The 15373-nt window shown below is 34.1% G+C and overlaps 1 protein-coding gene and 1 long non-coding RNA gene across 2 annotated transcripts in view; one reads left to right on the top strand and one right to left on the bottom strand.

Moving 5' to 3' along the window:
* KPNA1 (karyopherin subunit alpha 1) overlaps nucleotides 1-15373 on the bottom strand; it is a 50419-nt gene that overhangs the window by 14342 nt on the left and 20704 nt on the right. The window contains exons 3-9 of the mRNA XM_011370383.2: nucleotides 13125-13232; nucleotides 11214-11313; nucleotides 9153-9247; nucleotides 2496-2627; nucleotides 1399-1487; nucleotides 1019-1118; nucleotides 275-438 (exon numbers count right to left, since the gene is read on the bottom strand). Coding sequence (XP_011368685.1) covers nucleotides 275-438; nucleotides 1019-1118; nucleotides 1399-1487; nucleotides 2496-2627; nucleotides 9153-9247; nucleotides 11214-11313; nucleotides 13125-13232 — 788 coding nt within the window. The remainder of the gene's footprint in view (nucleotides 1-274; nucleotides 439-1018; nucleotides 1119-1398; nucleotides 1488-2495; nucleotides 2628-9152; nucleotides 9248-11213; nucleotides 11314-13124; nucleotides 13233-15373) is intronic.
* Nucleotides 5603-8674, top strand: LOC111730040. Its single transcript, XR_002776539.1, has 3 exons — nucleotides 5603-6019; nucleotides 7499-7651; nucleotides 7837-8674. It is a non-coding gene; the product is annotated as an uncharacterized LOC111730040 (long non-coding RNA).

Below are 15373 nucleotides of genomic sequence, written 5' to 3'. Positions count from 1 at the left end.
TAGCCAGTGGTTGGTCTCAAGTCATTAAGCATGAGATGGAATTACACAGATCAGCTTTTCAAGTGTTTCTGAAGGACTGTTAATAGCGGAAGAGTGACAGGTTCTTTAGAAGCCACAAAACAAACAGATCTGACTTCAATATAAACAAGTAACAAAGAACAGCAGCCCAAAACACAATCAATCAGTATAATGTGCTAATTAATATTTGAGTTCAGCAACTAAAAAACTAATATAGAGTCAAAAAAGCACACACGCTTTCTTAACGATAACTTACATCAGCAGCTCCACAAGTCTTCTACATACTCCTGCATCAATGACTGCTTGAATTTTATCATTGGGTCCATCTGATAGATACGAGAGGGCCCAGCAGGCATCAGCCAGTACATCAGTGTCACTAACAAATAGCAACCAGGAAAGTACATTCAGACAGGGGGAAACCTGAAAAGAAAAAAAATGGTATGATCATAAAATTCAATAAAAACCAGAAGTGAGGCAAGAAACTCCAGAAAGCAATGAGGCACATACTTGGTGACTTTTGGGGTGATCAGTACTTTTAGAGATAGAGTAGCAAGCAACCAAGTGGCATTTTCACCTTTGAGAATGCTGTCAGTGGCCTTGCTGCTTACTTTGATGAGGTGTTCAGAGCCCAAGGAAAATAATTTCAGAGAGCGAAGTTGAACATATACAAAATTCTCAGAGATTCCTTGTCAAAACATACTCATCGCACACCAAAAATATAAAGGAATTTTCATTAAGTGCTAAAGCTAGGAATTTCTGCGTATTAGATACTTTGTTATGAACAAAAACTGCTAGGTTTTAAGATCATTTGAGTTTATGGGTAGTAAAAATTTATCGCAAATTAAAACAAAAACAACAAAAAGCTCAATTTCTCTAGAAACATAATTTTTGATAAAATTTAAAATGTTAGAATTTTATTATCTCTTTTGTTCACATTAATATTGGTTACTACACTCTAATTGTACTTTTCATGCCAATTTCCCACAAGCATAATCCTCACCTTTGCAAATTCTGGAGGTGGACTTTTCCCTCTACAGAGATTAGACAAAGCCCATACTGCATTCCGGGTCATGGTCAGGCGATTTTGCTTTGAAAATAACCTACAAATATGATGATACAATGGTAAACTATACAATGAACATTAATTCTCTGATGACGTAATATATAATACTAAATATTTTCTCTAGAAAAATAAAATTTAATTCTAACACCACTAATTCAGAATTTTGGGACTAGAATTAGACAGGATGCCTGAAGAAATGATCTGAACAAGTTAGTAAGAAAGTGTCTATAAGGAAAATGTTTTCCAAAGATACGCTGCTTTCTGAAGAACGTCCCATATTTTTATCATTCCAAAAAAAAAAAAAAATAGAAACTTACTGCAAAAGAGGGGGAAGAATATTGCAATCTAAGACATAGTCCCTGCACATGGTACTATCTCCAGCAATGTTGCCGAGAGCCCAGACTGCCTGTGAAAGAATTATTCATTAATGACAGTTGTATAGTTTAATTTTCTTGTAACTCTTTCAAAAAGATACCAATAAATGACAGCGACTCTTTACAAAAATTATATAGTAGCTAATGAACATTGGTATTATACATGAATATTAACACCCCTAAGTTCACTCATCAAGGCGTTCAAATGAAGTGGTTGTGGGACTGGGGAAAAAAGATCAATATTATAAAGTGTACATGTGAACACTCATGGTAGTTAAGTTTATTAAAGGAAGGAACCAGTTCTTCTATATATTCTTTACCTTCAGAGAACCTATCCCTATGTAACATTCCATACAGCCCTTAGTACAGAGCATATATTCACATGGCTTACTGAGCTGATTAAAAATGTATTTTAAATTTGCTTACAAAAAAATGAGTAAACAAAGCATTCGAGAGAATTAGAATGCAGAAAATTTTAGTGAAATTTTGGGGGTGATGGATGCTAATTATCTTGATTGTGATGATAATTTCACTGGTATATACATATGTCAAAGCTCATTAAATTTAAACATATGCAGATTATAGGTTAATTATACTTCAATAAAGCTATAGAAGAAAATCATTCTCATTTGGTAGTGACTTATATTTATGAATCTGATAAAGTTTGCAGTAATAAAAAATTCAAGTTTTCTAAGTCTTTTTCTGCATTAAAGTGGCAAAAATCATTTCAATCGACACTAGAGATTACTATATGACAGAGTTAATTAACTGCTTACCTGGTGTAAAAAGTATATCTACAGGGTTTAAAGAATTTCAGGGTTGGAAAGGAAAATGGTTTTATGAATTCCTGATATTATTAAGTCTGCCTATATTTACCATAAAATTTTCTATTTTGGTTAAGTTGAGATTTCTAGAACACTTCCTGTGATGAACCATGGATTGTTATAGGCAAGTGCTAAAACTGAGGCTCTGAATATAAGACTGAAGGGAAAATTTGTATTCTTTCACCTATTTCTCTTTGTTTCATTTGTTTTTTTTACCTGCTCTTGGACATCTTCAAACTCTGAGCTCAGCAACTCTATGAAGATAGGCACAGCTCCTGCCTGAATCACAATCCGTGTCTGAAGAGAATTTCCTGAAGCAATATTTGTCAATACCCAAGCTGATTCAAACTATAAAGATAAAAATAATTTCATTATCTTATTAGAATTTAATAGTTTGTTTACTTATAACAATAAGGTTTTCTGTACATGAAGAAAAGAATCTGAGATCAATATTTGCATATAATCAATCTATCCAGCAAATACTGTATTTAATTTTAAAAGAAGAATTCCCAGAAGAAATACCTCAGCAGCCTAGAGAAATATTCAGGGTGTCTAAATTTTCAAATCAAGGCAGAGCTGACAAGAGACTATAAAAAGAATGAAGGAGTGCTTCATATGCTGATATGGAACAATTTCCCAAGATATAAATTTTTAAAAAAATTTTTTTAAAAATGCAAAAGAGTGTACATTAATATGGTTTCATACTATACTATATTTTCTAAAAGGGTTAAGAAGGAACGTATGCATTAATTTACTTATTGCACAAAATATGTCTGGAAGAAGTCACAAGAAACTGTAAATACTTGTTACCTACGTGGAAAACTCAGGGTGAACTGGGAACAAGAGTGGGAGGGAAAGAGGCTTTACTTCTCACTGTAAAGCTTTCTGTGCCTTTTGCTTTAAATCATGTACATTATCTAATAAAAAATAAAATTAAATAATTTATATAGGAGAGGTAAAGTGAAATGGGGGGATGTGGTTACTGTAAAATGTACAAAATATAAGCAGAGTGAAAAAGGGAAAAGACATTTTAAATAATAATAAGCAGGCCCAAAGGAGTTAACAGGCATACAATCAGTAGAAATGGCAACTTCAGAGTGTAAGAGCTTCCAACAGATGAGAAGGCTCCAAACTAAGGCACAGAGGTAGGACTTTTTTCAAAGAACATTCTTTAAGATTGATAAACTGGTAAACAGAAGGTATGAAGAAAAACTATGGCAAATGAAAAATGCAGATAACATTTCTACCCATCTCTACAGTAACCTACTCTTTAATCTAATATGAAGAAATCTAGGAAAAATCTATTAAAATCAAAGAATGAACTCTTAGAATTCTATTTTAGTTAAGAGTTCTTAATTAAACTTTAGTCTTGTTTCCTTCTCCTGTTTTGTTTTCTTTGTATCCTTTACTGAAGCATATACACACAAAAAAATTCAGTGGTATGCTCCTTGAATGAGAGATCAATAAAAGTCATCAAAAAATGGAGTTGTGACTCTTCTAAGCTTTTGGTTCAACTGAAATGCAGTTGTCATATGAAAAACTAAAACATCTATCATAAGTGGGGGGGGAAGACGGAAGAAATGAGAAGACGATCTGATTAGCACAGTCCAAAGGCATATGAATGGCAGCAAATTCACAGCAAAAGACAATTAAAGAAGAGAACATTCAAAGAAATCTTTACATCTAAGATATACAAGTGAGATAAAGTATATCTCACTTTTAAACACTATCACAAAAATAAAAATTCATCACATATCATCTCTAATTAAATCACTACTGAAACCAATGCTCAAACTCTTTTCAGTGTCTGAATTGAAACTTTACATTTGTACAGTACTTTCTATTTTCAAAGCATTATTCACATAATCTCAGGTGTTTCTTCACAACCACCCAGAGAAGCCTGGCTTTTCTAGTTTATCAAGAAAAAGATCCAACAATCTGTCTAATGATTGGAGTAATGTCACACAGCCAAAGAGAACTAGCTTATAGCCTCCTCTTCTAATATACTTACGTAGCCAGCCTCTCTCTCTGGCTTCCTCTTTCACAGTTTCCTCTCTGACATATATCTGTAATATTGACAAGAATCTTTCCAATTGTAGTTTTGGTCTCTAGGGCCACAAATTTCAAATTAACAATATGCCAGATTATTTAGTGGGTACTAAAAAGAAAATGCAGTTCACCTAATATGTCATTTCTTTTGCTTACTAGGAAAATAATTAGTAAAACAGAGACGTATGATGTGAGTACGAAAGCAAACTTTCCTACCAGAAGCAGCTCAAAGTTCAACAGAGTAGTCAGATACTGCAGAGACTAAGTCAAAGAAATAAAAACTGTGAGAAAAAGCAAAAATCTGTAAAGAATGAGTAAGCTCAGCATACATACCAATCTATATCAAAGAGAAAACAAATTGCAGTGTGATTTTAATGCAAGAGAAATAGTAACAATAACCTGGGTAGATAAAAAATATATTAAAGACTTATCAATGAGAATAGTAATTGCTGCCATAGTTCAAACTGCTGTTTGTCTCATGACCAATGGTCTCACAGGAAATGAGAGGGAATTCCAGATGTTACTGAAGTAAATAAAATGAAGAAGCAAAATAAAATAAGAGTGACAATGATTAGGAAAATTAGGAATAAGTGAATAATAGCCTGAATATGGAAGGAAGAAAACTGGAAATCAAGACATCTTAGCAAGAGAAGAAATGTACCAGAGTGAAGTTTATTACTAATAAGTACACAATGATGATAACCTCAGAACAGAAAGAAGATTCAAGGTCTCTCGTGGTAAGAAAGGAAATCAGAAATTAGTTCTGCCATTACTGGAGACACAAACAGATGAATAACTATAACCAGAAGGCCACAGAAAACTCAATCATATTCATGCATTAATAAGGCATTAAAACATACACACATGGTGCTCATTAATGTTTTTCCTCATAAAAACTCATCAAGCTTTATTTGTGCAATTTTCTATACCAAGATGTAAATGTGTGTGATATATATGTAGATATGTCTGAATGAAAGAAAGGAGAAAGAGAAAAAAAGTTACAACCCCATGAGTATAGGCCCATGCTAAGGTGTTGGAAGATGCAACTTTCAAATGTGTTTAATATTAAGTATGTTTTTAAAAAACTATTGTACTGTGAACTTTGTAACTTCTCTTTTCACTGAGTATTGTGGTCACTTTTTTGGTTCTTTTTAAAGTTTAAGCCTTGGGTCCTAGATTAGAATTTAACAGAAAAAAAAAGAGTTGTGAAATGGGAAAGCCCAGAGTTGATAGCAAAAACAATTGTATAAAGTTATGAGAGAAATGGCCAAAAACATAAGTAACCATGTGACTCAAAAACAAATCAGTAACATGAAATGAAAAAAAAAAAAACAAAAAACCTAAGAAATGGTACTACCTAAAGTAATAAATGGTAGTCAAAATACCCATCATCTTTACTTCTATGTCCTTTTAAGTGTTCCAAGGAAACACATGATGTTCCATCATGCAAGGAAATGACCTGTCATGCAATTCTGATTGCTTATAAATTTTAATTCCATTGTTTTTCACTATCCATAACTTGCTAAATAAGGTCACAACTGAAATCTGAAAGGCATACTGAAGATTTGATATTTTCTCTCTTTCCTTCCTCAGTGTCTACCTTCTGGTGCTCAGTTCCTTAAATAAGGAAAATGAAAATCCAAAGCTGAAATACTTCTGACCTCCTATCAAGTTTCCCACTCCAGGTTGAGGTACGCCTGGTTCCCTTTCTCCAATTGGATCAGGACTCTGTTGCTGGCCACTTGCCGGGTCCACTCTGGTTCCTAGCAAATGCCAGGCTCACCTGGAGAGCAAGTGAAAAGAAAGGCTCACATCAGAAAAATAAACCCAGATATCAAACTCTGCAGAGAACAGCGCCTGAGTCACCTGAGCACCTGAGCAAGAAAGGTAGAGGGTACAAAAGGATGGGAAAAGATGTAGGAGGATGAAGGCTTACTGCAGTTTATCACATTAAGCTTACAGAAGGGATGAGAGAGGCAGGAATGGAGAAACTATACCATTTCAAATTTATGACTTTAAGAGGAGTATCTATCTAATGATTGGAACAAGGAGGCAATTTACTTATTTCTAAATATTTTTATAAGCTTCTCTAAGGTTTGAGAATATAACATCTCGGCACTGCAAAGGACAGTTCAAAGATGCTGGGCCTATAGAGTGGGCACAGGAAATACATCATAAGGCAGACCATCTCATGTCAAGGGCTCAAGTATGTCTGAGGCCTACATGTCATTGAGCTTGAGAATGTTCTTAGCCAAATGGCACTGTTTGCTTCCAAAATCCTAGATTCCACCCATGTTCTTCTCATTTGAGGGCAAGTGAGTATCTGGGTAACAATGCCCAAATCAGGCATTTTTATCTTCCTGGTTTGAGGCACTTAACTGATTTGGGGATAAGGAAAGCCAGTAAAATAAAGAGACCCTCCACTAGGATTCACAGTTCTTTATCTGTGAAATGAACAGATTGTTTGTCCAAAGGATTATTAGTGAGTTTAGCTATTATGACCATATATTATTAATCTCTTTTCTGAAGAGAAATAACAAAAGCCCCATTCCAAATACACACTATTCAATTTTCTAGTAAGCAGGCAGGAGTATCTCAGACAACTTACATCCTAGTGCTCTCCAAGAAAACAGGAAGGAGTACCCTCCAAGTTTCCCAGAGCACATCTAATAATTTGAGCATGAAGCCTCCTGGCCCTAAGGTCTCCACTAATATACTTGCTCCTTCTGCTTCTGGGGTACTCAAGGTTACCCATTAGTCACATTGGATAAAGAACACCATGTTGTGCTTAAATGTACACAGAAGAAAAGCTGGGGGTGACATTTAGATAAACAAATTGGTTATTTCTCAGTCTTTGGACAGCTAAGGTAAAAATCATGAGGTGGTCACTTCCAGAGGAATCATTTCTCAATCTTTCAGCCTAATTGCTAGTTTGCACAAGGGTGGAATCTGTTAATTTAGATAGAAATAAATTAGAGATTTCTGAAGGCATTCATTCATCTTCAGATGTGTTAAAGATACAAGTTCTAGGATTACAGAATCAAAAATGATGTAGAATTTACATGTTAGCCAGGAGAGGGCACTGTCTGAGAGAACATACTATACTCTTTAGGGAGTACTAGAGAATGTAGAGATGGGATAACACTCATTCCTGTGACTTTTCATTTTAGGCCCAGGAGGTTATACCATCTTTCTTTATCATGTTAAGAAACTGGACCTCTGCAACCACCTATTAAAAACTGCTAGACCCAGGAATAAATTCGGTAACTCAGAACTACTCTGTCAAGAGATAGGACAGAAAACATTTTCATATGAACAAAACGGTAAGTTTCCCTACCTCCCTCCTCCTACAAAGCTTTTCAAATGATAAACTGCAGTAAGGCTCTTCATTTGGTTCCTCTGGTTCTCTTGGCAGGTTGCTTAGGGGCTCAGGCTCTGTTCTCTGCAGTGTTGGTTGTCTGGATTTCCTTTTTTTCTGAAAATAAGTCTTTCTTTCCTTGCATTCTAGGTGAATCTGATTATTTTTCAGATGTCCGGTGATCCTGGCCTTAGATGGAGACCAGAATTACAATCCGGAAGGCAGCTAGCAAAACAGAATCTTAATTCAAATATATTTGGGGATTAGTAAATGTCAAACTGGAGAAGAAAAACTGATGGGACACTGAAGTACTCTACCTTTTCTGGATTTCCTGTTTTTCCTCTGGAAGGAACTCATCACCGCAACAAAGAGAGTAAAAAAGGGAGAAAGATGGGGTGGAAGGAAAGGAGAGAAAATATCAAGACAAAGTATCAAGTCTTATGAATTATCTACAATGCTCTGGACAGTAAGGAACCTGGGGAAAGAGTTGTCATTTACGAAAATGCCCCAATCCCTACAGCCTCAGAGGAAGGCAAAGCAAACAAAAGGGTGAAAGTTATCTTTATTAACCTTTATTAACTTGTTATTGGCAGATATTTATTTGGAAAAATAATCCCATTTTGTGATATACTTTGCACCTCAAAAATTTTTACAGTTGCAGAGTCTCTCTAAAGGGTCTGAGCCCTTCAGATTAGATCTTTCAAGTGAAAATTTAAGTATCACAGTATTTGTTAAAGTATAGTATAGAAATTAATTCATCTGGTTACTCCAACAAAGTCTAGCTATTGAAAGATTACCAATATACTAAAAGATCCAACTTTATTTAGGAACAAAGTAGTATTTAAAAATTTCTAAATTACTCCCAGGATGAGAGTCAGTTGACAATGGTTCTTTTTACTTCAAGAACTATGCAATCCAGACATTGCAGAATGTCTACTTAGAACCCTATGTAATACAGTATTAACAGACTAAATTAACGTAACAGAAAGCATACAGACTCTTGATAAGGCTATCTCCTTGTCAACTCTTTTGGGATCGGGGAGAGGATTAGTTAGGACCAGATTTGGCAATAAGTGAACCTCTAATCTAGCCTGTGTTACACAGCCCTGAGAAAGCCAACAAGTATAATCTAAAAAGCTTTCGAAACCAAATTTTACATAGCCCACACTTAGGTCCTGTCTATAATGGCTCCTCTACTGCAAATAATTCCCTACTAGATAAGTATTATCCATAATTACCATAAAATAATCTTTTACATAACTAAAAATGACAAGAATTCTAAAGAGTTTTACCAAGGTCCTGGATGTTAAAATTACTAAAGAAACTTGCAATGGGATCGACAGAAACATCATCATCAAAAAATTAACTCTTTGCATACATTTTAAAAAGTAATATATCTGTATACAAAATGTAAATTCGGAAAGGGAGTTTTAAGATATGAGACAAGAAATAAAAATGGTTCGCACCTGCAGTGTACAATTCTCTTTTCGTTTGAGGAACTCCACAAACCTGGCCACTACTCCTGGTGTGCTGATAACTTCATCGATAGGAGGATTAGGTTCTGTCTCCCCATAAAATAAAAAGAAGAAAAACAATTCTTTGATTTCAGTGCAAAGACTTTATAGCTCAAAATTACTTCATAATATCCCTCCCTCCATTTTAGCATCTCTTTCATGGAAATCTAAAAACAAACCAAAAAAAAATGTAAAACTGAGTTTGGTCACTTTGAAACTGGGGCAGCTTGAGAGGTTTCACAATAACGTAAGCCTTCACATGGAAATGATCAGCAAAATTCAAAATTAAAATTATCACCTCTACTATTTAGAAAACTTAGAAAGTAGAGGAAAAACCATCTAAAGACAACGACTGTTATTATTTTGGCATACTTCCTTCTAGCCCTTTTGCTTTGTTTGTTTCATTGTTCATCTATTTTAACATGAACTGTCCTAAGAAATTAGGAGATTCTGAGTATGCTTGCAGGATTTAATTTTGCAGCTGTAGTGTTAAGTAGAAGCCAGCAACAATTGACCAAGGATGACTTGCCAAATTAATCTCATTTTCAACAACAGAGTATCTTAATAGGAAATGTACTAAACAATCAGCATAGTAATTTCACCAAGAGATTTGACAAAATATGTGATGACATTCATGTAGCAATGTAAGAAAAATGGCAGCTGGATTACAGCACTACTAGGAATTCTTAGTCAAGTCAATGGTCTTACTGAAGGAGGTGCATAATGGTTCAGTGTTAATTTGGAGAGAGCTCAAATGACATGTTCTTTGCCTGGTTCGACACTTTTATCAATCACTCAAAAATAAACAGAATAAATCTGATACTCTCATAAAGCTGTTAATACATTAGATTACAGAAACAACATATAGAAAGAAAAATAAGCCAAAATTGGCAATACAGCAACAGGGGTAAAGCAAAACTCAGCAACTAAATCTTTTAAAAAGCAATTTAAGAGAAAATCCACATAACTTCACAGACAAAACTTAAAAACAGTTCATGAAGAAGAGTGCTAGAGAGTTTAGACTGCTGCAAATACAATGAAAAATTACTAAGCCATGATTACTAAAATTACTGATGCGATCTTAGAATACAATATTGGAATGTAGTCTCAGGCCAGGGAAGGCAATCTCTCATCCCTGAGTAGTAACACATCTGCAATACTGTAATTCTAGTTATCACATTTTTAAGAGGGGTGACTGGCAAACTAGAATACATGCAGGAAATACATGCAGTAGTGGTGAAAGGCCTTAAAAAGCCACATTATGGGAGAAACCCATTAGGCTCAGCATGCTGAAAAGCAACACTTTTAGATGTATGGGGAAGGTGTACATTATAATGGCCTTCAAATATTTAATAAGTTGTCATGTAAAAAACAATTTTTTTTTGTTATGGTGGTAGGTTTTTACTCTAGTTAACCTCAAGGAATATACTAATTTATCACTAATAATTCCAAACAACAGTAACTTACTACTGGGGGGTCAGCTGTTTTGAGTATTTACTATTGACATTTTAACCTGGTTCACCAGTTCCAGAGTTCTTTTAACTTGCCAGGATGACAAGAAGTATCATATTCCATTCTACTCTAATTATACAAAAGATAGTTTCCCTGATCACCGATAAATCCATACTTAATTTTAGTGATAAACTACTAACATTAAAATCAACAATCATTGCTCTTTCAAGTGATATTTTTAAACTTTTTCTTAAAAAAGAGTGGAATTCCTCAATATGAATTAACATGAAATATTGACTACTGTTTGTTCACTTTAATGTTTTTTATAAAATAGCTCATAAATGAAAATAATGCTGCTTTCTGGTCCTGGTAAGATCACACAAATCAGTAAGGAAATCCAAAAGTTAGCCATGGCTCATAATTATTCATGTTTATATGTGTTCTTTTATTCTGTTTATAGGCACACTCCAAAGCAAGTTATCTGTGATGTGAAAACAGGTTATGGGAAAGTAGTGTTTTGTAAATAAATGAAAAAGTATACTTAACATATTCAGAACGCACCTTTTGAAAGTAGTTTTCTGAATTTTTGCGTCGCTGAAAGCTGTTGCTCTGGGCTATTGGAGAATATCATTTCAATCATGTCGGAAGTAATAACGCCACCCTGGGATCACAAACGAAAAGCAAATATAATGAAATTTTAACTTTAATTCAAAGAAAAACAAAGATGAATTGTGGCCAAGTTATTAAGTTAATCACATTTATCTAGAAGAATTACACAAAGGGAGGATAATCTTTTCATGTAGGAAAATATAAAATTATTAATAATGTGATGAAGCCTTATTCTTCATCATTAAAAAGCTCACAACAGTGAGAAAGTAGTAATCTTAATAAATACTAAGACAAGGTGTTTTATTATTCTTCCTCTCCTTGTTCATTAAAGGGCTAGCTATTCATTGTCATTCAGATTAAATGTTAAATTCTAAAAGGTTTTTCATGACCTCTAAATCTATAGCAGCCACTCCATCTCTATCCTATCACTCTATTTTAATCCTGTGTCCAGCCCTTTTCACTATCAGATATATATTTTTCTTGGTTATCTGTTTATTGCCCAGGTCTCTTCCGTATTCTGTAAGCTCCTTAAAAGCCAAAGACCCTATATTACTACTCTACCACTGATAGCTGGCATATAATAGATGCTCAACAAATATTTATTGAATGAGTATAGTCTTGTATAAATCACAGATTCTAGCCACTGCTAAATTCAATAGCTGACTCCTAAATTTATTTAAAATTTCTATTTTTGTTTGATTAAAACTTTTCAGTTTCCTACTATTTTCTTGCTTTAGAACTTTTCTATTTCTCACTACCACCCATCCCCCATATTAGTATTTAACTCTCTTCTCAGGATCATTTGTCAATGGAGTAAAGTTCTTACCATTTCATGAAGGGTTATAGTCAACAAGATAAACTGTGAAGAAAGCTGCACAGAGTTGTAAATGCTAGACAGTAAGCAGTACCTAATACTTAAGAATCCCCATGGGAGAGAATGATGCATTCTGCTATTAAAAGTCAGAAAAGTAACTACTTTGAAACTTACAAGACTGATTCCTGAACAAAGGTACCTATACAATTGTTTTATATATATATATATTTGCTTCCTTTTCTTATCCCCTTATAACATATGATGTACTGACTTTACATTCATAGTATTTAAGTGTCATTAACTTTACATTACAGTATTTAAGTTCCAACACCCAAGAACTCTGCATCCTCTCTTGGGGAAAATCTACAAAATACTGTGCATAATATATCATCATGGGGAAAAAATGAAAGGGGAAAAAATTTATTTTCTCAAAAAGAATAAGAATCTAGTAACAGTGGTTGCCACTGGGCAAAGAAAATGGGTGACTGAGGTAAAAGAGAGTTTTCTTTTTCTGAAAACTATGTATAAATATATATACACATATATGTATGATCTATAAAAACATCAAATTTATTATAAGAAACTGGAAATCTAGACAGGTGTAATCAATATAAAGCACAATTTTTATCTCTATAACCTCAATACAGTTCAAAAATGGGTTATAATAGAAAATTCCAATAGTCGTGATATAGAACCAATTTTGTAAATCATATAAACATGTCCAATTCCGTAACTGAAATGAGAAATGAAATGAGGTTTCCTTTAAAGCATCTGTTAGTCAACTTTTATGGAATAATTTTATTTCATAATTATCTTTGTAAGGGTTAACAGCTGAATTAATCCTCATAATTTAGTTAATCCTGTTTAGTGGTGTTATTTAAAATATAATAAACATTTAATGAATCCTGAGATTAAGTACACAACTTCTTTTTTAAAATGAAATGCCAAGTACGTTTTTTCTTAGCCTGTAACCTTTTTTAAAAAACATAGAGATCAAAACCTCATGTTTATCAGAAAAACACTAAAAAGAGTTTCTTTCATTATCTTACTGGTGCCATCTCCATGTTATTAATCTGAGCCTCATGGAAGCCTCCATCTGACATAACTTCCTCTTCTGTTTCTTCTTCTGCTGTAGCAACATTCCTTCGCTTGAATAACTGAAAAATAAAAGACTGTTACTAAACCAATTCTAGCACAAGGGAGTTCAACAGCCAAACACTAGTCACCCCATTTAAAAGGCAAGAAGGATGAAAAGTTTTGAAACTCATTTAAAAAATTCTTAAGTTAGTGCTGTTTTCAACATTTCCTGATGAAGAAATGTTGCAGTAGATTATAAGACTTCAGACTTCTCTACAGTCTTATAATCTACTGCAATTAACTATCACTTGATATGGTAAAACTTACTGAGATGTCTGACACTGCATGACATAGAAAAAAGGTTGGAAAAAGGGGCTGGGGCAGGCTTGGCCTCTTTCTTCTATGTAAAGTAGGTGACATAATAGTCACAATACATCAGGAGAAATTAGTATAAAAATGATGTCAGGATGACTTAATACTTTCCTCCTAGCCCTCAAAGATAGTGGACTGAGGCTTCCTGGCCTTCCCAATCTGTCTAGCAACCAGTGACAACAAATGACTACTACGTGAACAATTACTTCAAAGCATCCATTAATTTGTATAGGCAAAGGAGAATAGTTCTCTCCAAAGGCAGCCCACTAAGGTGGTTTCCATCACATCCTAACAATCCTAAGCAGTACATTTATTCACCAAGCCATGAGAGTAAAAATAATTTATCCTCTGATCCTACATGACTTTAAAAAAGCAGACAAAAATCCATAAAATAATGTTTCGGCCACTGGACAATGGATAGCACAGGCAATAATCCTTCAGAAAAGAAATAAACAACATTAGTCCTATGATTGCCTCAGTTTATTGCCTGGAGAGTTTCCAGGTTGCAGCACAGGGAGGGTGACCCCAAACAGGACCTGGAGGCTCCCTCAGTTGAGGAGACAAAGTTGAGAACCAAGAAGGCCGAGATCTAGAATCCACAATGCAGAGTACTGAAAAAGAGAGATCAACACAGAGAGAACTCCAAAAATCTGTAAAAGGTTATTCTTCAGTCTTTAGTTTATGCAAGTATGTAAGGAAAAGATCTAAAGCTGGAAAAGGAACATGCAGAACATTTTCAGAGGTCACACAGGTCAAGGAATAGTTTGTTTTGACTGGATGCTATAAAAAAAACCTTCTAATATATGGGGCATTGAGTAGACTACTCAGAAGGGTATTGACTCAGTAGTGATGCTCAATTAGCCCTAGTTAAAGGCTATTCTGGTCCAGCCCACGTAAAAGCAAACTGGTTCCAAGTAACTTAACTACATCCAATGACAATGTCTGAATTACACATATTAAAAGAATACAAAATTATACTTAAATATATATATTAAAAACTCCAACACAAAACAATGTCAAATTCACAATGCTTGACATTCAATCAATAACTACCAAACATGGAAAAGACAACCTACGAGGAAGAGAAAAATTAACACCTAGAAATGACAAAAGTGGAAAACTGGACAAGGATATTAAAACAGTTGTTATAAATATAGCCACATATTCGAAAAGGAGAAGTATAATCATAAGGGGTGATAGGAAAACATGGGGGGGGGAAAGCAAATCAAAACACCTAAGGATGAAAAATACAATTTTTCAGATGAAAAGTAATGCTGGGTGGAATTCACAGATTAGATATGAGAGGAAAAAACATTAGTGGATTTAAAGACATTGCAATAGAAATACTCTGAATTATAAAAGAGAAAAGGGCTGAGAAAATATGTACAAAACATAAATCAGCTCTGGAACAAGGAATATATTTAAACAGATTTCATTAAAAGCAGGTATACAGATGGCATATAAGCATGTGAAAAGATACACTTAACTTTAGCCATTAGAAAAATGCAAATTAAAATAATAAAGCATACTATTACTCACACTTTAAAATAGGTTAAATGAAAATGACTGACCATATCAAATGTTGACAAGGATGTGGAGGAACAGAAACTCCATATATTGCTGATGGGATGGTAAGTAGTACACCCCTTTTTGGCAAATAGTTGACACTACAGGGGTGTACCAGGCAAGTTTTGGGAGAGATAAATATGTTCACTATCTTACAGTGATAGTTTCACAGACTATAAATATGTCAAAATATTGAATTGTACATTTTGTAGTAGGTCAACTATACAGCCAAAAAGTTTTTTTAAAAAAGACAAAAGAAAGTAACAGCTGCAGTTTATTTTAA

Source organism: Pteropus vampyrus, unplaced genomic scaffold (assembly GCF_000151845.1).
Source record: "Pteropus vampyrus isolate Shadow unplaced genomic scaffold, Pvam_2.0 Scaffold1, whole genome shotgun sequence".
NCBI classification, from domain to species: Eukaryota; Metazoa; Chordata; class Mammalia; order Chiroptera; family Pteropodidae; genus Pteropus; species Pteropus vampyrus.
This window is presented reverse-complemented; position numbering and strand designations above follow the sequence as displayed.